This window comes from Podarcis muralis, chromosome 16 (assembly GCF_964188315.1).
Source record: "Podarcis muralis chromosome 16, rPodMur119.hap1.1, whole genome shotgun sequence".
Taxonomy (NCBI): domain Eukaryota; kingdom Metazoa; phylum Chordata; class Lepidosauria; order Squamata; family Lacertidae; genus Podarcis; species Podarcis muralis.
This window is the reverse complement of record NC_135670.1, coordinates 2,723,033-2,748,513: the sequence shown is the minus strand read 5'-3', so window position 1 is coordinate 2,748,513 and position 25,481 is coordinate 2,723,033. Positions and strand designations below refer to the sequence as shown.

At 49.7% G+C, this 25,481-nt stretch overlaps 1 protein-coding gene across 1 annotated transcript in view; it reads left to right on the top strand.

Moving 5' to 3' along the window:
* Window positions 1-24,715, top strand: part of SNX27 (sorting nexin 27) — a 41,746-nt gene extending 17,031 nt beyond the window's left edge. Inside the window, exons 2-13 of the mRNA XM_028709275.2 lie at window positions 4,918-5,149; window positions 10,533-10,725; window positions 12,738-12,802; window positions 14,329-14,433; window positions 16,393-16,471; window positions 17,090-17,253; window positions 19,554-19,643; window positions 20,523-20,672; window positions 20,798-20,926; window positions 21,166-21,225; window positions 23,147-23,209; window positions 24,490-24,715. Coding sequence (XP_028565108.2) covers window positions 4,918-5,149; window positions 10,533-10,725; window positions 12,738-12,802; window positions 14,329-14,433; window positions 16,393-16,471; window positions 17,090-17,253; window positions 19,554-19,643; window positions 20,523-20,672; window positions 20,798-20,926; window positions 21,166-21,225; window positions 23,147-23,209; window positions 24,490-24,537 — 1,378 coding nt within the window. The 3' untranslated portion in view covers window positions 24,538-24,715. The remainder of the gene's footprint in view (window positions 1-4,917; window positions 5,150-10,532; window positions 10,726-12,737; window positions 12,803-14,328; window positions 14,434-16,392; window positions 16,472-17,089; window positions 17,254-19,553; window positions 19,644-20,522; window positions 20,673-20,797; window positions 20,927-21,165; window positions 21,226-23,146; window positions 23,210-24,489) is intronic.
* The last annotated feature ends 766 nt before the right edge of the window (window positions 24,716-25,481 follow it).

Sequence of the window (25,481 nt, the reverse complement as noted above, 5' to 3'; positions counted from 1 at the left end):
GTGTCTTTGCCTGGCCTGAATGTGCCCTTGAACTCTCACGGTGTGACTTGCTCACCTGGGTGGGGGATAGAGAGGGGTGTGCGTAGAAACTAGCTTACTATACGAAGATAAAATTTATCTATCCTCTGCCCACTTTCATGGTGTGCAAACCCTGGAAGATTGCCCAGAAGGCTTAAAAAGCCCCTGCCCCGGTCTTAAATGTGAAACCTGTTTGCTGTAGGTGTGCTGCAGGGCATGATTTTTGCCTGGCTGGACTAGCATCCCAGGTAGTCCCATCCTTTCCCCTGAAACCATAGACATCAGCTGCCAGAGTCGATAGCTCTGGGCTACGCGAATGGTTGGCTTGACGGAGGCAGCAGGGCTTCTGTGCGCCACTTGCTAGCACCCATTGAGCTTTCATTCAGCCCATCAGCTTCCTACCCTCTGTCTTTCCATCTTGAAGTCCTGGCAAGTGCTTTCTGAAAACGTGGACACTGTGGTTTAGCATTGTAGGCTGGCAAAGACATTAATCAGTGCAAATCCTATACGTTTATTAAAAAAACCCCTGTCCTCTGACTTTCTTGTTTTAGGACCTCGGAGGAAGGACTTTTAACGATGAATTTTATGGTTTGGTGTCTATATCCCGCCTTCCCATTGCTTCTCCCCCAGCCATTCAGACTTACTTTGCGCTGGCTCCGTTTGTAGTTTTATATCCTGTGGCTGGGATCCAAAGGTCCCCGTACGATCTTCTGTTTGCGCACAGGGGCTTTCCAGCCTCCCTTTTTCAGTGGCAGCCCCCTGGGAAGATTGTGGAGGGGCTCCTGAGGCCCAGGGGTCTGCAACTGGAAGGGAAAGCGAATAACACCCTCTCCCTTTTGTTCATCACACACACACACACACACACACAGAGAGAGAGAGAGAGAGAGAGAGAGAGAGAGAGAGAAAAAGAAAGAAAGAGAGGCCACAAGGATTCAGTATTCCTTCTGCAGCACAGAAACACCTTCAGCCTCCCTTTCGACTTGCTTTGCCTGAACACTTCCTGCCGTCTGGCTCCCTTTAAAAACTGGGAACACACTCTCCTCCTTCCTGCCCTCAAACCACCTGCCCCCCCCCCCCCCCGGCCAAAGGCAAAGCCTCTTTTGGACTGCCATATATCCCCATCGTCTAGCAGATAACATAGGAAACTGCCTTACGCTGAGCCAGACACTTGATCCCTCTTGTTCAGTGTTGTTTACACTGACTGGTAGCAGCTCCCCAGGGTTTCGGGCAGAGGGTCTCTCCCAGCCGAGCTTGGAGAAGCCGCCAGGTATTGAACCTTCTGCATACAAAGCAGGTACTCTGCCACTGAGCCCATCGCCCCACCTTGTCCGTCATTGAGATTGTGGGCCCTCTGGGGGCAAAGACTGCCAGTGCCATGTTCCGCACAGTGCCTGGCACAGTGCCAGTTCTTAACCACAGATCAGTGCTCTCCTTCCAAGCTGTTAGCGAGAGAACAGTAGCATCTTCAGGATTCCCAGGGCTCTCTTTCATGCCTGTTCCACCCACACAGCAGCAGAGGTCAAGGTAGCCACTGGGGTATGTGGGGCAGTGGTAAAGGTAAACGGACCCCTGACCATTAGGTCCAGTCGTGGCCGACTTTGGGGTTGTGGTGCTCATCTCGCTTTATTCGCCGAGGAAGCCGGCGTACAGCTTCCGGGTCATGTGGCCAGCAGGACTAAGCCGCTTCTGGCGAACCAGAGCAGCGCATGGAACTGCCGTTTACCTTCCCACCAGAGCGGTACTTATTTATCTACTTGCCATTGACATGCTTTCAAACTGCTAGGTTGGCAGGAGCAGGGACTGAGCAATGGGAGCTCACCCCGTCGTGGGGATTCGAACCGCCGACCTTCTGATCGGCAAGTCCTAGGCTCAGTGGTTTAACCCACAGCGCCACCCGCGTCCCGTGGAGCAGTGGTACATGGACACTTCTGGCTCTGGGGGGTTCTAGGGAAGGCCCCTGAGATGCTGGCACCGCCCGCCCACATCTTCTGCTCCTGTCCCCTCCAGTCTTCTCAGTTGTGAACTGGGGAGGGGATGGAAGAAGACAAGCAGAGAAGCAGATGATTTCTCCTATGATGCTTTGCTGTCCTCCATACAGTGGTGCCCCGCAAGACGAATGCCTCGCTAGACGAAAAACCCGCTAGACGAAAGGGTTTTCCGTTTTTGAGTTGCTTCGCAAGACGATTTTCCCTATGGGCTTGCTTCGCAAGACGAAAACGTCTTGCGAGTCTTGCGATTCCCCCCCCCCCGATCCCCCCTTTTTCTAAGCCGCTAAGCCTTTAATAGCTGCTAAGCCGCTAAACTGCTAATAGCGCTAAGCCACTAATAGTGTTGTTTCGCAAGACGAAAAAACCGCTAGACGAAGAGACTCGCGGAACGGATTATTTTCGTCTTGCGAGGCACCACTGTACTGCCCGTTCTCCAAGGGGTTAAGAGATTCTGCCAGCTCACATAGCAAGTCTTGGTGGTGGCGGTAGAGCAGCCTCTTAAGCATGCAAAGGCCTGGAGAAAATCTCTCTGCCTCCCCTCCTGTTGTTTATTTGGGTGGCCTTCACATTTTTAGAAACCTCCCTGCGTTGTGGTTAATTAGTTATTCATTTGCACCCCACTTTTTTCCGCCAAAGAGCTTGAGGTGGCATACGTGAATTTAATCATTTAATCCCCACAACAACCCTGAAAGGGAGCTTAGATGGAGAGGCAATGACTGGCCAAAGGTCACTCCCAGTGGGCTTCATGCCCAAGGGGGGATTTGAACCCTGGTCCTAGTCTGACTCCCTTTTAACGGCTACACCGCATTTGCTCTCTGGCAATGGTTGTCTCTTTACCTTGGAGGTCTCCCCCTTCCACACCTCCTGTTCCTCATTTGGCCTTGCATTGGTGAATTGGACTCTTAATATACGGAGCTGGGGAATGGCTCTCTTGCTATCCTGCAGACGACACCCCCCCCTCCCACTGGCGAGGGGCACATGGACGACCTGCCTGTTCTCTTGATCGCTCTGGATGGAGACCAAGAGCCACAGATGTGCAGGGACTCAGTGCCTCTAATTAACAATTTTACGCACAGTCTAGTAGCTGCTGTAAGGATACAGGCTTCTAATCTGCCTATTGCTTTGTTGTTGTTGTTGTTGTTGCTGTTTTGAAGATAAATGTCTCAGGCTCCCCGTGGGTGATTTCCCCCTCAAGCTCAATGTTCTCTCTGAATTCAGGCTCGCCCAAGCTCCTCTGGACTTTTGAGGCATTGTTCTCTGCAAGTAAAAGTCCCCGGAGAAGGAAATTCCTCTCTATTGGGGGAAGTGTGTGTGTGTGTGTGTGTGCTGCGTTTTCAAGAGCCAGAAAGTTGCCTTCCCCCCCGCCTCCCGCACGGCTCTGTTTACAAAACATTTCCTTCCCAAGTTCCCAAATGATTTTGCCCGCGTGCACCTTAAACGGGATGTGACAGGCTCCTGTTGAGTTTGTAAATGGCATTGAACAGGGCGGCGGGGGGGCAAGTTCTTCAGCCTTAAGTCAGTAACTAGTCTGAGCTGCAAGGTGTCTCCTGAAGAATTGCTGCCCCCTTAGCTCCCATCATTGTGTGTGTGTGTGTGTGTGTGTGTGTGAGAGAGAGAGAGAGAGAGAGAGAGAGAGAGAAGTCAGGTTGCTCTAAATGCACCTCCTCCCCATAGACATCACTTTCCAAATATTTCCACCAAATCGTCTTTACAGTGGTGCCTCGCAAGACGAAATTAATCCGTTCTGCGAGTCTCTTCGTCTTGCGAAGCACGGCTATTAGCGGCTATTAACAGCTTAGCGGCTATTAACGGCTTAGCGGCTTTAAGAAAAAGGAAACAAACTCGCAAGAACTCGCAAGACGTTTCGTCTTGCGAAGCAAGCCCATAGGGAAATTCGTCTTGCGGAACGACTCAAAAAACGGAAAACTCTTTCGTCTAGCGAGTTTTTCGTCTTGCGAGGCATTCGTCTTGCGGGGCACCACTGTACTGCATAGGTTTCTGGGCTAGTGGCTCAGTGGCTTAGAGAAGAAGTTAAGAATCAGAGCAAAGGACATCTAGCAGCCCTCAATGGCAGGCTTATTTATAAGATTTGTTAGTTGCATTTCTCACGGAGTGACACAGATCAACTTGCATTGAAACCAGTTAGGAACATCCAACAACAGTCTAAAATCACAGATAAGAAGACAGATCCGGACTGACTCATCCCACCCCACTCAGAGAGGCCACGGTGCCACCATTCAAATCAAGGGCCGAAAGGCGAGGCAAAGAGAAAAGTCTTTGCCTGGAGCTTCCAAAAGATGGTGCCAGGCGAGACTTCCTGGGGAGAGCACCCCACAAGTATAGAAAGGCCCGATCCCATGTTGCCACCCTCCTTTTATTTCCAAGTGGAAGTTTGTAAGAAAGGAGTCTGCACAGCTTGCAGCAGAGAGCATCTTGAAATCCACACACCACCCAGGTTATTATTAAATGATGTTGGCAAGCAATAGCTAGGCACACTTCTTTTTTGTAATGAGATTTTTATTAAAGTTTTTCATAATACGATAAAATAGCTGCTATAAAAAAATAGAAATAGAACAGGCAGAATACGAAGTCCTCTCTTAAAAGTAATTCTTATCCCTTACCATTCACAAAAGAGAATAGCTCATCCTAACTCTGGCCAGGGATTGTTCCTTTCTCTTCCCAGCCTTTTACACGTCTTAAGAGGGGTCTGATACACCAGAAGTGAGGCAGCAGGGAAAGTCCTGAATTTTAACAGCCCCCTGTCCCTTTATTTTCCTCTGATTTTCAAATCCTAGAGCTGTTCTGTCGCTTCAGTTTCTGCACCCGTTTTTATTTGCTATTGCTGACTCCAATAACGTTGGCGCCGGCCTCAAGCTTGTGGAACAACCGTCTCCCCCTTCTCCTCTGCCAGGAACGGCGTGAACGTCGAAGGGGCGACGCACAAGCAAGTGGTGGACCTGATCCGGGCTGGGGAGAAGGAGCTGATCCTGACGGTTCTGTCGGTGCCCCCCCACGAGGCCGACAACCTCGACCCGAGCGACGACTCTCTGGGCCAGTCGTTCTACGACTACACTGAGAAGCAGGCGGTGCCCATCTCCATCCCCACCTACAAGCATGTGGAACAGAATGGTGAGAAGTTTGTGGTGAGTACCAGCCCGGCTGGGGGGTCCCCTCTTGGGTGCCTGTGCCTCGTGACGGAGGGCTTTGGAACGCCCTGGCATGTCTTTCTGCTCCTCGACTGGTATAGAGTCCGGCTAGCAAATGTTTGGGCAAAAGAGAGAGTGTTGGCCTTCAGTGTTTGCCCGTACAGCCTAGGACCCTCGTACCTACAGCACTGCCTCTCCCGGTCTGCCCCACGGAGAGCCTCACGGTCCATAAATAGCAACACCCTAGTGGTCCCGGGCCCTAAGGAAGTTAGATTAACATCAACCAGAGCCAGGGCCTTTTCAACACTGGCCCCGGCCTGGTGGAACGCACTTATCTCATGAGACCAGGGCCCTGCAGGATCTGATTTCTTTCCGCAAGACAGAGTTGTTCCGCCTGGAGCCAATTTGATTCCCTCCCCCTCTTTCTTTTTCCTTTCTCCTCCTGTGATGAGGCTGCATTTTAATGTTTCAATGTTTTAATGTTGTATTTTAATCTTGTTTTTAAGTTGTATTCATTCAACTTGTTTTTATTATTGCTTGTTAGCCGCCCTGAGCCTGGCCTTGGCTGGGGAGGGCGGGGTATAAATAAATAAAATATTATTATTATTATTATTATTATTATTATTTATTACGCAACTCTCCTGTCTGTCTCCTTCTCTCTGGGAGAGTAACGGGATTCCTCTTGTTCTGTAATGTGAAGGAGGGGAAAAACAGCAGGAGTCCCCTTTTCTCCAAACTGCTTGTGCAAGTCTTTGGGAACTCCCTGCCTCATCCCTGAGCCTTCCGGCAAGCAGAAAGAACTCAAGAGAAGACGGTCCCATTCACACTACACATGACAGTGATGTCATTTTCAACAGCCATGGCTTTGCTCCCTAAGGATTCTGGGTGCTGTAGTTTTTTAAGGGTGTTGTGACCTGTTAGGAGGCACACACCCTTTCCCCTAAGAGCTACAATTCCCAGAGTTCCCTGTGAAAGAGTGTTTGTTTGTTAAACCACTACAGTGGTACCTCAGGTTACAAACCCTGCTAACCCGGAAGTAGTACCTCGAGTTAAGAACTTAGCCCCAGGATGAGAACAGAAATCGTGCGACGGTGGCAGCGGGAGGCCCCATTAGCTAAAGTGGGACCTCAGGCTAAGAACGGTGTCAGGTTAAGAACGGACCTCCAGAATGAATTAAGTTCTTAACCAGAGGTACCACTGTATAGGAACTGTGGCTATGGGAGGAGACTAGGGACCTCTTGACAACTCTCAACACTCCCAGAACTGGCCTGGGTACGACTCTCGCTGCATCTTCCGATGTCCAAGTCTCCATTCAAGCAAGGCCACTGTATCTCAGTGGTAGACTTTGCACATGGCAAGTCCCAGGTTCAGTCCCTCAAGGCATCTCCAGCTAGGGCTGCACAGGTCCCCTGCCTGAAACCTTGGAGAGCCTCTTCCTGTTGGTGTAGACAACCCTAAGCAGGATGGAGCATCCTCTTGGCAGACAGTGGTTCCAGGTTCCGCCCGCAGCACAGGAACACCAGAAGAGCTTGATGGGTCTAATGCAGCGTCCTGCCCTCGCAGCAGCCAACCAGGTGCCTCTGGGAAGCCCACAAGCAAGACCTGAGCGCCAGCAGCAACTCTCCCTGCTTGGGAGCCCCAGAGGCATTCTGCCTCCGCCAGGGGAGGGTAGAACAGAGTCATTTTGGCTAGTAGCCTTATCCTTCATGACTTTTTCTAAGGGTAAGGTTGGGGAATTGCCCATAAACAGATGAATCCAAAATGATAAAATGGCTGTTTTGTTGTGGCTTGACAAAAACGGCAACCGATTTCATCAGGATAAGAGCAGGCTGTATGCGCACACTGGGCAAATGGTTTGTGAAAGGCATTCCACAACCCATTTAGCTGCCATTGGCGTCACCTCTGAAGGAGAGGGCACCTGGAGCAAATTCTACTCTGACCCGACCTGATGAAGGAAGCATGGCTTCCTCTTTTGGTGATGGAAAGAAAGCCAACCTCACTTTGGCCACATCCACAGAAAACATATTTAAAGCTTCCCCTGAAGAAGCCAGGAAACTGTAGTTTAAGGGTGCAGGGAATTGTAGCTTTGTGCATGGGTAAACTATGCTCTTAAAAAGCATCTTAAACAGTAGAGACATCACCTTGCCAAGAAAGGTCCATATATTAAAAGCTATGGTTTCCCCAGTAGTGATGTATGGAAGTGAGAGCTGGACCATAAAGAAGGCTGATCGCCGAAGAATTGATGCTTTTGAATTCTGGTGCTGGAGGAGACTCTTGAGAGTCCCATGGACTGCAAGAAGATCCAACGTCTCCATTCTGAAGGAAATCAGCCCTGAGTGCTCACTGGAAGGACAGATCCTGAAGCTGAGGCGCCAATACTTTGGCCACCTCATGAGAAGAGAAGACTCCCTGGAAAAGACCCTGATGTTGGGAAAGATGGAGGGCACAAGGAGAAGGGGACGACAGAGGACGAGATGGTGGGACAGTGTTCTCGAAGCTACCAGCATGAGTTTGACCAAACTGCGGGAGGCAGTGGAAGACAGGAGTGCCTGGCGTGCTCTGGTCCAGGGGGTCACAAAGAGTCGGACACGACTAAATGACTAAACAACAACAACAAACTATGCTCCCAGGATTCTTTGGGGGAAGCTGTGTCCTTTCAGTGTGTGGCATGAAGGCGACCTAGGTGCAGCAAAACGTTTTATCTGCATGGCCACTCCAGGGGGACTTCAGCTTCTTTGCCATTGGACTCCCCACTGCGAAAACAACTGGCTGTCCCATCCTGCCATGCACTGAGTAAAGTAGCCAGGAGAAGGTGATTCTGTTGCAGAGGACACTCTGTCCAACTGCTTCTTCTGCCCAGGAGGAACCAAGGACGTCCCATCCCCATTCCAGAGCTGCTCCACGCTGCCTCTTTCGAACGTTCTCCACAACATAGCCCACCCCTCGTGGGTTTTTCGGTAGCCATTGAAAAGCGGAGTTATTCCTGGTCATGTGCCAGCCCTGCAGGCGTGGGGCGTGTGCCCATCTGCTGTCCCGGCCTGTGCCAAAGTGGCCTGCTGCCCACGAACTCCCAGAGGACCCAGTGAAGCCTTCAGATCCCATCTGGTCTTGTGGGGTTTGGGACTTTTAGCCTGTGTGTGTGTGGCTATAAATTACTCATCAGTAATTGGAATGAGACAGCTTATTTACGGGCTCTGAGTACAGTGGGGAAGTTTGCTCACTGAACGGGCAAGACGGATGTTGCATTGATTTCCACCCCCTTCCTCTCTCCTCCTCCCCCCCCTCTTGTGAAACAGGAACCATATTTCCAAGGAGAGGCAAAATGCTTGTTTAGAAACGATCATGTGCTAAATTGGAGTGTGTGTGTTGATGACTTAGGAGTCTCCACAAATTTGCTGAACTCTTTTTTTTTTTTTTTGCAAAATCTCAAAAAATATATATGAAGTTATTGAACTATTTTTAAGGAAATCTAGACTTTTGACATTGGTTGCCATAAATCTGGATTTCCCCAGACATTTCAGCAATTTCCGCCTGGACACTGCTTCTGACTGCAGTATTCTGGCTGTGTCTAGAAAATTCTGGACGTATGGCAACCCCACCAAATAATGTACTGGAGGGAGACCTGATTTTAGGGCAGAATTAGAGGTTTATTATCCCCCCGCCCTGGGCAGTGCATCTCTATAGATTACGCAGTTACTTACATTGTGTTATTCTCCTTAAGAAACAAATCAGAGTTTTTGATGGTAAGAACTTCAAGGTTCTTTTGGCATAGCTGGGCTAATAGGACGGAACAACGAGAACATGTGTGGGGTGTTTGAGAGCGTGGATAAGCAAAACGAGCTCAGCACTAAAACACCTGCTTTGCAGGCAGAAGGTCCCAGTTTCCATCTCCTGGAGAGGCTCTGCCAGCCAGTGTGGACAATATTGAGCTTGATGTGAGACTTACTTGATGTAAGGCAACTTCCTGCTTACAAAAAGTTGATTGATAAGAAAAATATTCATAAACTGGAGTTCAAGCAGCAACATATTATATTTTTTTAAAAAGGCAGTAAGGTAAACAGCCTGGGAGATAGCTGGGGCATTCTTCTTATCGACCCCCTAAGTGGACCAAAGAGAGCTGCCTTATTCCGATTCAAGCCATTGGTCCATCATGCTCAGTGTTGTCCGCACTGACCAGTATCAGCTCTCCAGGGTTTCAAGCAGGGAGTTTTCCCCATCCTTACCTGGGGATGCGGTTGGGGATTGAACCTGAAGCCTTCTGCACTCAGAGCAGGTGCTCCACCCCTGATCTACTGCCCTTCCCCAGCACTGTTGCTGGATCTGAGTACCGTATTTTTCGCTCCATAAGACACTCCTAAAAAGTAAGGGGAAATGTGTGTGCGTCTTATGGAGCGAATGCAGGGGGGGGAGGCAGGCAGGAAAAGCCCCCAAGAGCCACACACAAGCTCTGCGCGTCTCTTGTGGGCTTTTCCCCATGAGGGAGAAGGGATTGATGCGGCCAGTCAGTCCCTTCTCCCTCCTTGTAGAAAAGCCCGCAGGAGCTGTGCGCTCCTTAAAGGGTGCGCGGCTCCTGTGGGCTTTTCTATGAGGTGGGGGAATTCCCCCACTTCCCGCAAAAGTCCCTTCTCCCTCCTCGTAGAAAAGCCCGCAGGAGCCGCGTGCTCCTTAAAGGGTGCTGCTTTAGCTGCGCGCAGCCTCTCCGGCCGGGAGAGGCTGTGCACAGCTAAAGAGGAAGCCAGGACAGCGAGCGGGATCCCGCTGGCTTTGCTCTTTGTGGCTGGGGGGGGGGGGACCCGGGCTCCCCCCGACAGCCCCGAGAAGCTCTGGGAGAAGCGGACAGGCTGTGCGCATATTTGTTTTTCTTGATTTCCCCCTCTAAAAACTAGGTGCGCCTTATGGTCAGGTGCACCTTATGGAGCGAAAAAGTACAGTACAGTGGTGCCCCGCAAGATGAATGCCTCACAAGACGAAAAACTCGCTTGACGAAAGGGTTTTCCGTTTTTTGAGTCGTTCCGCAAGACGAATTTCCCTATGGGCTTGCTTCGCAAGACGAAACGTCTTGTGAGTTCTTGCGAGTTTTTCCTTTTTCTTAAAGCCGCTAAACCGCTAAGCCGTTAATAGCCGCTAAGCCGTTAATAGCCGCTAAGCCGCTAAAAGCCGCTAAGCCGTTAATAGCCGTGCTTCGCAAGACGAAAAAACCGCAAGACGAAGAGACTCGTGGAACGGATTAATTTCGTCTTGCGAGGCACCACTGTATATCCTTTGGCAGTGGTTAATTTATGTTTTCTTTTTAACTGTTTATGGTTTTATTATACATTTGTAATACACGGATTCGCCTTCACCTTGTTCCCCCCCTGCCCTTTTCCCGCCTCCCTCCCAGGTCTACAACGTTTACATGGCAGGCCGGCAGCTGTGCTCCAAGCGGTACCGGGAGTTCGCCATCCTGCACCAGAACTTGAAGCGGGAGTTTGCCAGCTTCACCTTCCCCCGCCTGCCGGGCAAGTGGCCCTTCTCCTTGTCAGAGCAGCAGCTGGATGCCAGGCGGCGGGGGCTGGAGGAATACCTTGAAAAGGGTACGCAGGCAAGAGCACGTGTGTCGGGGAGGGGGCCGTTGGCGTGTTCTCCACCGACAGCCGATTCAGCTGAACAAACCACCGTTTGGTCAGCGGCTTCCTTAGAAGTGGAGCTGAGACACAAGGTTTCAGAAAGGTTTCACCCCTGCAGTGAATTACGCCACAGATTTTGCATGCATTTATTTTATTCTTTAGTTCCGAAACATTTATACAGTGGTACCTCGGGTTACATACGCTTCAGGTTACACACTCTACTAACCCAGAAATAGTGCTTCAGGTTAAGAACTTTGCTTCAGGATAAGAACAGAAATCGGGCTCCGGCGGCACAGCGGCAGAAGGAAGGCCCATTAGCTAAAGTGGTGCTTCAGGTTAAGAACAGTTTCAGGTTAAGAACAGACCTCCGGAATGAATTAAGTACTTAACCTGAGGTACCACTGTACACGGCTTGATTGTAAGAAGCAAACAAACCCAACTCAGCAAGCCTCAAAAAGGCTTATATATGTATAAAACCCAATAAAACTGTCAATAAGGAAAAACTAGCATCAGTAATTTAAGATTTAAAAAATTAAGCAACAGAACCTGTTTTCAGGGCAAGGTAACAAGTCATGCTCTTAAAAGAGGCATTCCTTATAAGGGTTGGCAGGGAGGAATTCCTGTTCAGAGAGAGTGCATTTTTTATTTAGAGTGACGAGAATAAGCAAATACATGCAGATGTATTAAATCATGCAACCAGCTAAACCTCATTCGATCGATCACCTGGGAAATGTCTGTGGCCCCGCCCAGATGTGGCTGGACTCCAAGTCCCAGCAGCCGCAGAAGCCAGCATGGGCAAATGACGATGGGAGTTGTAGTCCTGAGAGCATCCAGAGGGCTGCCTTCTCTGGCCCTCACAGTTCTTTAATCAAGCCTCAGGCTGCCTTGGAAGCTTTGAGAATTGAGGTCGATAGGAAAGAGCCTTCGCCTCCCGTCCAGCCCTTCAGATTCCTCCTCTGGCGTGGAAGTCTGGGTAAGGCAGAAGGTGCAACGATTATCCTGGGAGCACCCAGTCCTGTAGCTAAGGAGGTGTGCATTTGATCAGTACTGGATGTGGGGGCACTACCTTCCTCTCCATCCCCACATAAATTGCATTAGCAGCCCACCTGGCAAGCACATAATACAGCCCCCTGCCCAGTTTTTTACAGGCTAAATGTTCTGGAGTGGCCTTGGAATAAGCAGGTGGGGATCTGTGCTTGGCAGTGGGGCAGACCCACCACTCTGTCAATCTCCAAGGAGCCTTGCAAACAATCCAGGGACCGAGACCTCCTCTTGTTCTGCCAATTCCCTCTTCCTGCCCGTTAACTTTTTTTTTTAACCAACAACCAAAACACAAATAGTGAAACCCCCAGGCGGCTGATACATTGGGTATACATAATCAATAATAACATATTCAAATCAACCATATGTACAATTTTATATACGTTAACACTCCTCCATCCATAAGGTTTATTTAACTTTTAACATTTTAATTGCCCCAAATTGTTCAAACCTACCCAAATAATTCAATATCTTCTCAAGCCAATCCTCCTCTTTCTCATGGACCTTAAACCCTTTCATGCTGTCTATCTTCACAGTTAGATATTCTAAAATTATAATATTATTCAGTTTTTTTCTCCATTGGTTCACCTCTAACTCTTCTGCATTTTTCCAATTACTCACTATAATCTGGCTGGCGGCAGTTACCATCAATTTTACCCATTTACATTCCCCCTTTTTTTAAACTCAGTGCTACTCAGGGTAATAAGAACCATTAATTTAGATATTCCTTCCTACCCACAATTTCCGATTTTTCTATACCAATCTGTTTCCAAAATTCATTAACTAACGGACAGTCCCGCCACATATGACTGTACGTTCCCATCACTCCACATTTCCTCCAACAGTTCTTACTTCCAGATTTTGTAATATGATATAACCTTACAGGTGTATAATGCCATTTTTGTACCAACTTCCTGCCGTTCTCCTTCCCTCTGCAGTGTGTTCCATCCGGGTCATCGGGGAGAGCGACATCATGCAGGAGTTCTTGTCAGAGTCAGATGAGGTAGGCGAGCAAAAAACCGGACGTTGCAAGGGAGGTGCCAGAGCATGTGCAGTTGATGCTTAAAGTGTGCCCTAGAGTGTTGGACAGGGACCCGGGTGGCGCTGTGGGTTAGACCACAGAGCCTAGGACTTGCTGATCAGAAGGTCGGTGGTTCGAATCCCCGCGATGGGGTGAGCTCCCGTTGCTTGGTCCCTGCTCCTGCCCACCTAGCAGTTCAAAAGCACGTCAAAGTGCAAGTAGATAAATAGGTACCGCTCTGGCGGGAAGGTAAACGGCATTTCCGTGTGCTGCTCTGGTTCTCCAGAAGTGGCTTAGTCATGCTGTACGCCGGCTCCCTCGGCCAGTAAAGCAAGATGAGTGATGCAACCCCAGAGTCAGCCACGACTGGACCTAATGGTCAGGGGTCCCTTTACCTATACAGTGGTACCTCGGGTTACATATGCTTCAGGTTACATACGCTTCAGGTTACACACACTGCTAACCCAGAAATAGTACCTCGGGTTAAGAACTTTGCTTCAGGATGAGAACAGAAATTGTGCAGTGGCGGCGCAGCGGCAGCAGGAGGCCCCATTAGCTAAAGTGGTGCTTCAGGTTAAGAACAGTTTCAGGTTAAGAACGGACCTCCGGAACGAGTTAAGTTCTTAACCTGAGGTACAACTGTACTTCTAAAGAATTGTGTGCAGAAGGGACACAGGGAAGCCGCAGTCCACCCCCTCTCATTATGGTGGGACCAAAGGCTTTTCCAGACCGGTGGCTGCCCTATACCCTTTTAGGCAGGCTCAATTCCCCCAGCCTCTCATGATAGGAGAGAATCCAGTTGGATAATGCAGGCTTCCACTTGACTAGGTGCAGGGAATCCTTGGCTGTCTAGATGTTGCTGAACTACGTCTCCCATCACCCCTAGCCATTGGGCCTGCTTGCTGGGGCTGATGGGAGCTGCAGTTCAGCAACGTCTGGAGGGCCAGAGCTCTCCTCCCCACCCCTAAACGGCCTCGGTCCAGTATATCTGAAGGAGCGTCTCCACCTCCATCGTTCTGCCCGGACACTGAGGTCCAGCTCCAAGGGCCTTTTGGCGTTTCCCTCACTGCGAGAAGTCAAGTTACAGCGAACCAGGCAGAGGGCCTTCTCGGTGGTGGCACCCGCCCTGTGGAACGCCCTCCCAGCAGATGTTAAGGCAGTAAACAACTATTTTACTTTTAAAAGACAACTGAAGGCGGCCCTGTTTAGGGAAATTTTTAATCTCTGACTCTGTATTGTTTTTAATATTCAGTTGGAAGCTGCCCAGAGTGGCTGGGAAAACCCAGCCAGATGGGTGGGGTATAAATAAATTATTATTATTATCATTATTATTATTATTGGCTCCCCTCTCTTTCCCCCTCTCTTTGCGACATCGCTCCTCATAGCTAAGGATCCTTTCCTTGTGCCCTGGAGAAACCAGACTTAAAAACCTGGGACTGGAGCGTGAGAGGCATACCTTAAACAAAAACAATAAATCCTGGCTTTATCTTCCCGCCCTTGCACCCTAGAACTACAACGGCGTGTCGGACGTGGAGCTCAGAGTGGCGCTTCCGGACATCACGACAGTGACCGTCCGGGTCAAAAAGAACAGCACCACGGACCAGGTGTATCAGGTGAGGAGGGCAGGGGGGCATCTAGGGATGCGATTCCTCACTGGCAACAGAGAAAGAAAGACAGAAACAGGCTCGGATTTCTTTACTCTGTGCGCTGTTTTTAAGGAAGACTCTGTAGACTTTTAGAAATGTGAGAAGCTGCCTTCTACCGAGCCCAGACTCTTGTTCCATCCAGCTCAGCATTGTCTGCACAGACAGGCAGCAGCTGTCTCGGGTTTCAGACAGAGGGTATCTCCAGGCTTCACTTCCCATTCTGCACGTGACGCACTGAGTCGTTTGTGTGGGAAAACTCCACCCTGAGAGACATGAAAAGGGAAGTGTGGGGCACCCTTCGTGGCTGTCCGCACCGGGGTGTGCCATTATGAGTGGCTCTTTGCCTGTCTCCAATAGCAGAATGAGGCCTTGGCAGGCTCTCCAGGCCAAGCAGAGGAAGCTAGAAGGCCAGGTCATTGTCGCCAGCCCTTTCCACCCCTGCTCAGTTCAGGGCTCCAGCCCTTTCCTCCTCCTCTCACATCTCCCCAATATCAGGAATTGAAACTGTGTGGATTGAAAAGAGCTGACCTAACCATCTCCAAAGCCTGAATCACTTTGCAAGAAGAAGTCCTTGCTCTAAAACAGCCTTTCTCAACCTGTGGGTCCCCAGATGTTGTTGAACCACAACTCCCATCACCCCTAGCTAGCAAGGCCAGAGCTCAGGGATGATGGGAGTTGTAGTCCAACAACATCTGGGGACCCACAGGTTGAGAACTGCTGCTCTAAAATAACAAGCAGATGTGGAGGTTGGGTCAGGCTTCATGCCACTGGCCTCAGAGTCTGGCTTGAGAATTAGCAGCTCACCCCCTTTTCTTCTTCTTCTTCTTCTTCTTCTTCATTATTATTATTATTATTGTTGTTGTTGTTGTTGTAGTAACATAATAACCTTAACGAACAGCCCCAAGGCACAGTGGAACCTATTATAATTATTACTTGTTAATTTATTACTCGCCATTCCCTCTAAGGCAGGGTTACTCAACCTTGGGTCTCCAGCTGTTTTTGGACTACAACTCCCATCATCCCTAGCTAGCAGAACCAGTGGCCAGGGATGATGGGAATTGTAGTCCCAAAACAGCTGGAGACCCAAGGTTGGGAAACACTGCTCCAAGGTGCCAGGATGGGCCACAGCATTAAAAACAAATGAAAACATCTTAGCCAACAGAGTGAGCCCCTATCTGCATTCAGCCCTGTCAGCTGGTCACTCCACAGTGTGACAAAATGTAGAGAATTGACACGTATAATGTAAACTAGCAGTGTGTGAACATATAGATAAATCCTGAGTCGAGTGGGGTTTTTTATTCATGTTTTTATTGTCACATAATGACCTTTACTAACAACCCAAAGGTGCAACACCAGGGTATTTCATCACACTGTGTCCAAACCATAAGAAATAAAGTCCCACCAGCTGACATAAAAGCGTTCTGGGTCCTCTCTCCCTCTGGAGGCATGCAATTGATGTTATTTCCCCCTGCTATAGCCAAAGTCCATACGTTTGTATATGACACAAAGACAGAGGTAGATTTTCTGAAATGTTTTCCACCGCTGGGCTGTTGAAATCCCAGCTGCAGCTAATGTCTGTAGACTGACCAGCTTTCACATTATCAGCCCGCGTACTCAGTGGCGACAGTGGTGGGAAGGCCTGAACAGGCGATTTGAGCTATTTGAGCTGTTTATTGATATAATTTGAGATATTTATTGATGTGCTTGAGACCAGAATAACGAAACCCAAGGGCACCAAAGATGGAAGAATGTTCTGCAAGCTACAAGCCTGCCAGCCGTTCCGTGTGTGTATTAGCATCCCTTGAAGGGACAGTCGTGTGCCCAGAGGCAGCCCTGCTGTGCCTTGCACCGTCCCAGGGATTAAACACCCCCCCCCCATTTTGTCTGATGCTTATTCATTATCTTCTCCCTCTTCTTGCCCTGCAGGCTGTTGCTGCCAAAGTTGGGATGGACAGCACAACCGCCAACTACTTTGCCTTGTTTGAAGTGATCAATCACTCATTTGGTGAGGCCTGAAGCCGGGTGGGAGGTTCAGAGTTTGTGGGGTGTGTGTGTCTTTCTTCTGCATGTTCAGAAATTTCCTTGAGCTCCTTCTCTAGGAGGGAAAAGCTCAAGCAGCAGACAAAATCCAGAAAAAAACGAGAAACTGCTAAGTGGGGGGAAATGCATGATACCTTTATAAGATTCTACACGTTGCGAAGGAAGTGCCATATTTTTCGCTCTATAAGATGCACCTGACCACAAGACGCACCTAGTTTTTGGAGGAGGAAAATAAGAAAAAAAAGATTCTGAATCCCAGAAGCCAGAACAGCAAGAGGGATCGCTGCGCAGTGAAAGCAGCAGTCCCTCTTGCTGTTCTGGCTCTTGGGATAGCTGCGCAGCCTGCATTCGCTCCATAACACGCACACACATTTCCCCTTACTTTTTGGGAGGGAAAAAGTGCGTCTTATAGAGGGAAAAATACAGTAAAGGAGCTTTTCTCTCTCCCCACAACCCAGAATATTGTAATTCAGGGGGGAGCGGGGAGTTAAATGAGCACCCTCTGCATATGTGGTACCAATTCTTCACTTCTTCCTCCTCCTCCCCCCACATTTCTGCATCCCCCCCCCCACACACCACGCAGTGCGGAAGCTGGCGCCCAACGAGTTCCCTCACAAGCTCTACGTGCAGAACTACACCTCGGCCGTGCCGGGGACCTGCCTGACGATCCGGAAGTGGCTCTTCACCACGGAGGAGGAGGTCCTTCTGAACGACAACGACCTGGCGGTCACCTATTTCTTCCACCAGGTGGGCATCCTCGGGCGGTCTCTGTGCTCGCACGGTCTTTGTGTATGTGTGTCCGTCCGTCTCCTCGCGGGCTGTTCCTTTTGAAGGCGCTCCCGGATTGCAGAGGGTCTCTCAGGGCCTGTAGAGACACGGGAGGACCACGTGTGACGTGTCATGTCGCAATCTTTCCAGGAAGCGGGAGAAGGAGGTAAAAGGCAGCTGGGGTAGCACGAATAGTAGTGCTTAAAATTATACATGGTATGGTGACAGTGAGACGCGGGTGGCGCTGTGGGTTAAACCACAGAGCCTAGGCCTTGCCGATCGGAAGGTTGGTGGTTCGAATCCCCACGGCGGGGTGAGCTCCCGTTGCTCGGTCCCTGCTCCTGCCAAACTAGCACTTCGAAAGCACGTCAAAGTGCAAGTAGATAAATAGGCACCGCTCTGGCAGGAAGGTAAACGGCGTTTCCGTGCGCTGCTCTGATTCGCCAGAAGCGGCTTAGTCCTGCTGGCCACATGACCCAGAAGCTGTATGCCGGCTCCCTTGGCCAATAAAGCGAGATGAGGGCCGCAACCCCAGAGTCGTCTGCGACTGGACCTAACGGTCAGGGACCCCTTTGCCTTTATGGTGACAGTGGTCAGAGAGAAGTTTTCCTCCCTCTTTCAGAATACAGTCCTACCTCGGGTTACAGATGCTTCAGGTTGCGGGGTTTTTTGGGTTACGGATGCGCCGAAACCTGGAAGTACCGGAACGGGTTACTTCTGGGTTTCGGCGGTCTCGCATGTGCAGAAGCGCTAAATCACGCATTGCGCATGCGCAGAAGCGCTGAATCGCAACCTGTGTGTGCGCAGATGCAGCGCTGCGGGTTGTGAACGGGCCTCCCGTATGGATCACGTTTGCAACCCGAGCGTCCACTGTACTACAAGTGACTCACATCTTACACGGGTTTATGTCCCTGCCTACTGTGCATATGAGCAAAATTGTGCAAAGCCAGGAACCCCAGGATCCGGGCCCACTCACTGCAAGGGTGCAAGGCTGCTTGCTTGCCTTTGGGAAGGAGGTAGCAGGGCCAGAAGTTCAGCACCTTGCTCATCTCGCTTTGGGAAGGCGGCATGGGGACTCTGGGGTGCTGCCATTGCATATTTGTGCAGGTGTTTGTGTGGGGGGGGAGATAAATAAATGCAGAGTGGGTTTCCTCCACTATCCATTTATTTATTTATTCCGCGCCCCCCCTCCACACAAAGCTGCAATCACAAAAGTAAAATGTAGGTAAGTTGTGAGTTACCTGTACTTTGCTTTCTATACAGGCAGTCAGCAGACCATTAAAACATTCTGTAACGATCAGCAGTTATCTTTGATAAAACTAATAACAATGCACATTAATAAAGCTGACACAGAATCAAAATGCTAGACTGCATGTCAGGTGATCATAGGAGGCCTATTGAAAATATATTTATATACTACTACTACTACTAATTTATTATTTATACCCCGCCCATCTGGCTGGGCTTCCTCAGCAACTCTGGGCAGCTTCCAACAAAATATTAAAATACAGTAATGCATCAAACATTAAAAGCTTCCCTAAACAGGGCTGCCTTCAGATGTCTTCTAAAAAGTCTGGTAGTTATTTTTCTCTTTGATATCTGGTGGGAGGGTGTTCCACAGGGCGGGTGTCACCACTGAGAAGGCCCTCTGCCTGGCTCCCTGTAACTTGGCTTCTTGCAATAAGGGAACCACCAGAAGGCCCTCGGAGCTGGACCTCAGTGTCCGGGCAGAACGGTGGAGGTGGAGACGCTCCTTCAGGTATAATGGACCGAGACCGTTTAGGGCTTTCAAGGTCAACACCAACACTTTGAATTGTGCTCGGAAATGTACTGGGAGCCAGTGTAGGTCTTTCAAGACGAGTGTTATGTGGTCTCGGCAGCTGCTCCCAGTCCCCAGTCTAGCTGCCGCATTCTGGATTAGTTGTAGTTTCCGAGTCACCTTCAAAGGTAGCCCCACGTAGAGCGCATTGCAGTAGTCCAAGCGGGCAGAACAATGTGGGTGGAGACGCTCCTTCAGATATACTGGACCGAGGCTGTTTAGGGCTTTAAGCATAAGGACTAGAAACTTGGAAGTCCTAATGACAGGACGCCAGGAGCTGGCATGGCGTTTGAAACAAAACACAGAGATGGACAGTGAAGTGGCATGGAGGGTGACCAAAGCTGGTCTAGACACACCCAGGTGATCTTGTGTTAGCCGAGCCAAGGAGAAACAAAAAATACTGGCGTCGGCCCTAGTCGAAGAACCAGGCTGGTCTCTGAATGCTTCTTATGTCACCCAGGCTGTTGATGACGTGAAGAAGGGGTACATTAAAGCTGAGGAGAAGTCCTACCAGCTGCAGAAGCTCTGTGAGCAACGGAAGATGGTCATGGTAAGGGAAATCCTCTACGCCCCCCCCCCCCCAATTCGGAGAAAGGCATTCTGGGATGTGGGCTTTGCTGTTCCCGCCTGCTGGGCTGTAGCGCCTGGAAGCAGTGAAATGCCTTTCCTATATCGTATGCGGAATTTTGTAACTTGGAGTTTTTAAGATCCTTTCCCTCTCTCTTGATTGGTATTTCGTGTTTAGAATTGATCACATTGACTGCATCGAGTTAATAAAGTTTTAATCTTGGCGATGGGTGGGATTGGATTGGAAATCAAAAGAGCGGCATCATCTGCAAATAAACTGATTTTATGTTTTGCATTTCATAGCCCTTAATGTCTGAAAACCTCCCTCGCTGCTGTTGCCAGAGGTTCCCTAGTAATGAATAGCCGAGAGCAGCAGTGAGAGAGGGCAGCCTCGTTTTGTGCCTTTTCCAATTTTAACGTTGGCGTTTTCAAAGACTTTTAGTCTAATGCTGGTTATGCTTTCCTAATATAGTCGAACTTTTTATTGATTTTAATCTATTAAAAGAAAAGGGTAAGTAGGAAGCCGATAAAGGAATGAGGGGAGAGAACTGTACCCAAAAAAATACTTTTAGATAGAAGAGTTAAAATTGAGTGAAATGAATTACAAGCCGATACGCCATTTATTATTTTACTGTTCCAGTATTGGATGGACAGGGTTGGGAAGCATTTTATCGAGCCTTTTAAATCCTCTTAAACGAGCAAATAAATGGGCAAGCATCGCGTTATAACTAACCCTAAGAAGCGGGATGTGGGAGCAACGCTGGCTGTGCTTGATTGGCTGGCCTTTCAGCCAATCAGATTAGAAAGCAGGGAGGGTGCATCCTCTATCCCACCTCACTTCCTGCGGCCTCCTCCCCTGCAGTACCTGAACATGCTGCGGACCTGCGAGGGTTACAACGAGATCATCTTCCCGCACTGCTCCTGCGACTCGCGGCGGAAGGGTCACGTGATCACAGCCATCAGCATCAAGCACTTTAAACTCCATGCCTGCACCGAGGAGGGTCAGCTAGAGGTCAGCCGCCAGGGGTCCCCGGCTGGGGCGGTTGGGGTGGGTCTCCGCAGTGGGGCGAGAGTGGCTGAAAGGCCCCCACACCCAAGGAGGTTCCCTCTCATTGACACCTCCGCCTGCTCTCCCAGAACCAGGTAATAGCCTTCGAATGGGACGAGATGCAACGATGGGACACCGACGAGGAGGGCATGGCGTTCTGCTTCGAATACGCGCGCGGGGAAAAGAAGCCACGCTGGGTGAAGATCTTCACCCCTTACGTGAGTGTGGGCCGACGGGGAAGAGAGCGAGGCATCGGGGAGGTGGCAGGGGCACGGAATATCTAGCGATGCTTTTGGAGCTGCCACCAGGGGGCACCAGCCTCTGACCTTTTGGGGGGAAGAGGCGTCTGGTCGGTTCAGCTGCGGCTGGGATGGCGGAGCCGAATGAGGTGCAAACCCTCAGTCCTGAGAGATGGTTGTGTTTTCTCTTTCTCTCTCTCTCTCCCACCCCATTGCAGTTTAACTACATGCACGAATGTTTCGAGCGAGTCTTCTGCGAGCTCAAGTGGCGGAAAGAGGTGAGGAGTCACGTTTGGCGTCATTTATCGTGACGCAAAGCGTGTTCTTGCCTTCCACAAGGAGATCTCTTCCTCTACGGTTCTCGGTGTGCAAGGCTGGCAAAACTTGTCTGCCAGGTTGGAAAAGAGTTTTGCACAGTGGGCCTGCAGCAGCCTCTAGAGACCCTGTTCATTCCTGTCACTGTCTTGTGCTTGGCTGGGCCCTGCTTGCAGGCTTACTATTAGAGCAGCGGTTCTCAGCCCGTGGGTCCCCAGATCATAGAATCATAGAGTTGGAAGAGACCACAAGGGCCATCGAGTCCAACCCCCTGCCAAGCAGGAAACACCATCAGAGCACTCCTGACATATGGTTGTCAAGCCTCTGCTTAAAGACCTCCAAAGAAGGAGACTCCACCACACTCCTTGGCAGCAAATTCCACTCTCAAACAGCTCTTACTGTCAGGAAGTTCTTCCTAATGTTTAGGTAGAATCTTCTTTCTTGTAGTTTGGATCCATTGCTCCGTGTCCGCTTCTCTGGAGCAGCAGAAAACAACCTTTCTCCCTCCTCTATATGACATCCTTCTTATGACATAAGATATTGTTGGACTACAACTCCCATCATCCCTGAGCTCTGGCCTTGCTAGCTAGGGGTGATGTGAGTTGTAGCTCAACAACATCTGGGGACCCACAGGTTGAGAAAGGCTGTATTAGAGCATCTGGTGGCCACTGTGTGAACAGGAAGCTAGACTAGGTGGTCCCTCTTTGGCCTGATCCGGTAGGGCTTGTCTTATGAGTAACAGTGTGGAGGGCTCTCGCCTTCATCATCATTATCATCATCATCATCATCAAAATAAATTTTTATTTATACCCTGCCCTTCCCAGTTCAAAAACCGGGCTCAGGGCGGCTAACAACAAATTTAAAACATTTAGTTGTAAAAGCAGCATAAAATACAGTATAAAAACATGAATAACAATAAAATTCAAAAATCAAATATCAATTTAGGGGAAATAAGCATTAGATAGTCATGAGGGCTAGCTGGCTCAATTGGTCCTACTTGGGCCAGCGAGGAGCCCAGGGGAGAATTAACTGTGGGGTCTCAGAGCGGGTGATCTTCATAGAAGGGGAGGGGGAGGGAAGAGAAGGGAAATAAAAGATCAGGCTGAATTCAAATTAATAATAATAATAATAATAATATCTTTATTGTCATTGCCCCCTCCAAGCCAGGTGGAATAGCTCTGTCTTACAGGCCCAACGGAAGGAGGTTAAATCCTGCAGGGCCCTAGTCTCAAGGGACAGAGCATTCCACCAGGTCGGAGCCAACACTGAGAAGGCCCTGGCCCTGGGGGAGGATAGTCTGGCCTCCTTAGGGCCCGGGACCTCTAAGCTATGGTTATTCATGGACCTTAAGGTCCTTTGCGGGGCAGACCAGGAGAGGCGGTCCCGTAATTATGAGGGCCCTAAGCCCCACCTGTGGACTTGCTGGAAGAATCTGTTTACCCACCGTGAGAAAGAAGCTGTTGAATTAGAAGAGCCCGTTGGCCTCATCTAGCTTCAGGGCTCTTACGTGGCACGTGCAAGACAAGAACTGGAAGAGCTGCCATTTTTATTATCGCTGGGAGCCAGTGGAACGCTGCCTCCAAATTCCTGGCTGCCTCCTTAGTCTTCCCACCCCACCTAGTACACCTCCAGATGTTTCGGACTCCCACAATCCCCTGCTGGCATAGCCATGTGACGTTGGGGCTGGCAGGAACAGTGCAGGCGGTCAGACACCGTTTGGAGGTGCGCCTGGTTTGGGGAAGACAAGCGATCTGTCAAGGTGGACCTCAAGAGGTTTGATTGGAAGGGTGGAGGAAGAGGCGGGGCTGACACCTCTGCTCCTGGAGCTGATTGGCCGACGCTCGCTTCCATACATCCTCTTAAAACAATCCTGTCCTTTCAAAGGTGGAGGAAGAGGCGACAGACAAGGATAACAAGAACTGCAGTAAAGACAACATGTGCAGCAAGGTAAGGGGATGAGGACCCTCCCAGCCCCCCAGTTTTCTAGCGCAAGTGCAGGATAAGAGCTCTGCTTCTTTTCCGTGTTGTGCGGAACGTGTTTGAGGTTGGGAAGAGCTAACCCCACTCTCTGGTCTGCTTCAAAGAGGCGCCCCGTTTCAAACTGGGCCCAGACGTCTTCCAAGACTTGATCTGCTTCAAAACAGCAGTTTCTAAGTGTTGCTAATAATATTGATAGAGACACAGAGCCTAGGGCTTGCTGATCAGAAGGTCGGCGGTTCGAATCCCCGCGACGGGGTGAGCTCCCGTTGCTCGGTCCCTGCTCCTGCCAACCTGGCAGTTCGAAAGCACGAAGTGCAAGTAGATAAATAGGTACCACTCCAGCGGGAAGGTAAACGGCGTTTCCGTGTGCTGCTCTGGTTCACCATAAGTGGCTCAGTCCTGCTGGCCACATGACCCGGAAGCTGTACGCCAGCTCCCTCGGCCAGTACAGCGAGATGAGCGCTGCAACCCCAGAGTTGGCCACAACTGGACCTAATGGTCAGGGGTCCCTTTACCTTTAATATTATTAATAAAGTTAAGCCTGCAGCTTACTATGGGAGTTCCGTTCTGGGGATTGCGCCTAAGGCCAAAATTGCAAACAGCCAAAGCAGGTTGGGTTCATTGGTGGGTGGGGTTGCCAAACTCATTTTCCCCAGAACCCTGCTCTCTTTCCGCCCCCCTTTATTTATATATTTCCCGCCATACATGTCAAGCTGAATGCGCACGAGTTTAACGTGCATACATTGTGGGCTTAGCATAATAATAATTTGCAGTTGAAGTGGTAATTGGCGTGGCCCAGTGGTCAAGGATTTGGGAATCCCAACATCATCTGTGCACCACGGGTGGTCCTCCCCCAATCCCTGCTTTGAAAGTGCTCTTCTGAGCATGCCCAGTATCACTTTTCCTGCTTGGAATCTTGGGATTTGTAGTTTCTTTGCCTGGGGAAACTGACTTTCCATCACTCGAGGGCAAGGCGGTGTGTGTCTGAGCCCAAGCTGAGGACCTGGGTCTGCCGGCCGGCCGGCCAACCTCTTATGAACTTTTGCCTCCTGCTGTCCCCCCGCGGCTGAAGGTGCCCATGAACGCCCCTTCCGAGGATTTTGTTAGCGTTCACCAGGAATGCTTTCGCAACCCCGTCAGCTTTTAAGGCAGATTTTGTGGGGAGGGTCTGTGTCCGTAGATCACTTTTTCCATCGCTGCTCTTGGTATCTCAGCCGCCGTTCTCTCTCTTTTGGTCTCCTTTCCAGAACATCTTTCAGATGATGCGGACACAGCACAGAGACATTACGACTTAGCCTCGCAGCCGCCATGGACAAAAACAGACAACCACACACAGACACACACAGACAGACAGACCGAGAAGCAAAACGTATTATCCCTTTCCCCGCCCCCCCTTCCTGAAAATTAACACTTTTAAAAACGAAAAAGAGAGAGGGGAAAATGGTTTATTGTATTAAAGCCCTTAAAACTAAATATTAATAATACCATTTGTGAATTTCATGTTAAATCAACTGGGGGGGGGGCGGGGGGGCAGGCAGGGATCCAGCCAAGCTGTTGGAAGCAGGAAGGGTGGGGAGGTGGGAGCGGGGAATCCTGTTTCTTACCACAGAAAATTATGGGGGGGGGGTCTTCTCCCCCCCACAGTTTGCCCCCCTTCCTGTTGTTCAAAGATGGACTCTGCTGAGGGTTTTTTCTGTTCTTTCCTTTTCCTTTTTTTTTTTTAAAACAAACTGGATATAGAAATGTACATCCATTTGCACTGTTTGGACATATATATGTATGTATGTAAAAAAAAAATTATATATACAAACTATCACACACGTATATACATATATATATATAATTTCATCTCGGCGGCCATTTAACTTTCAGAATGCTTACATTTCTACACGGAGTTTTCCTTCCTCCGGAATTTGTCACGGTGGTGCTTCTTTTTCCTCTTGTAAAAAATAAATAAATCTGGAACTGGGAAGAGAGGGGGCGGGAACGGAAAGCAGCATTAAAGGAGCTGCCTTTGCTCTCATTCATAGGAATTAACTGGAGCCGAAACAAATTTCAAATGCCATCATCGTCCAATCCCACATTCTGAAACCATGAAAGAAGTTGGAATTTCAATGCTGGAAGCCCCTTTTAAATGTGTGTGTGTGTGTGTGTGTGTGTGTGTGTGTGTGTGAGAGAGAGAGAGAGAGAGAGAGAGAGAGAATTTCTTCCCCCTCTTTTTGTGGCTGCATTTTGGGAT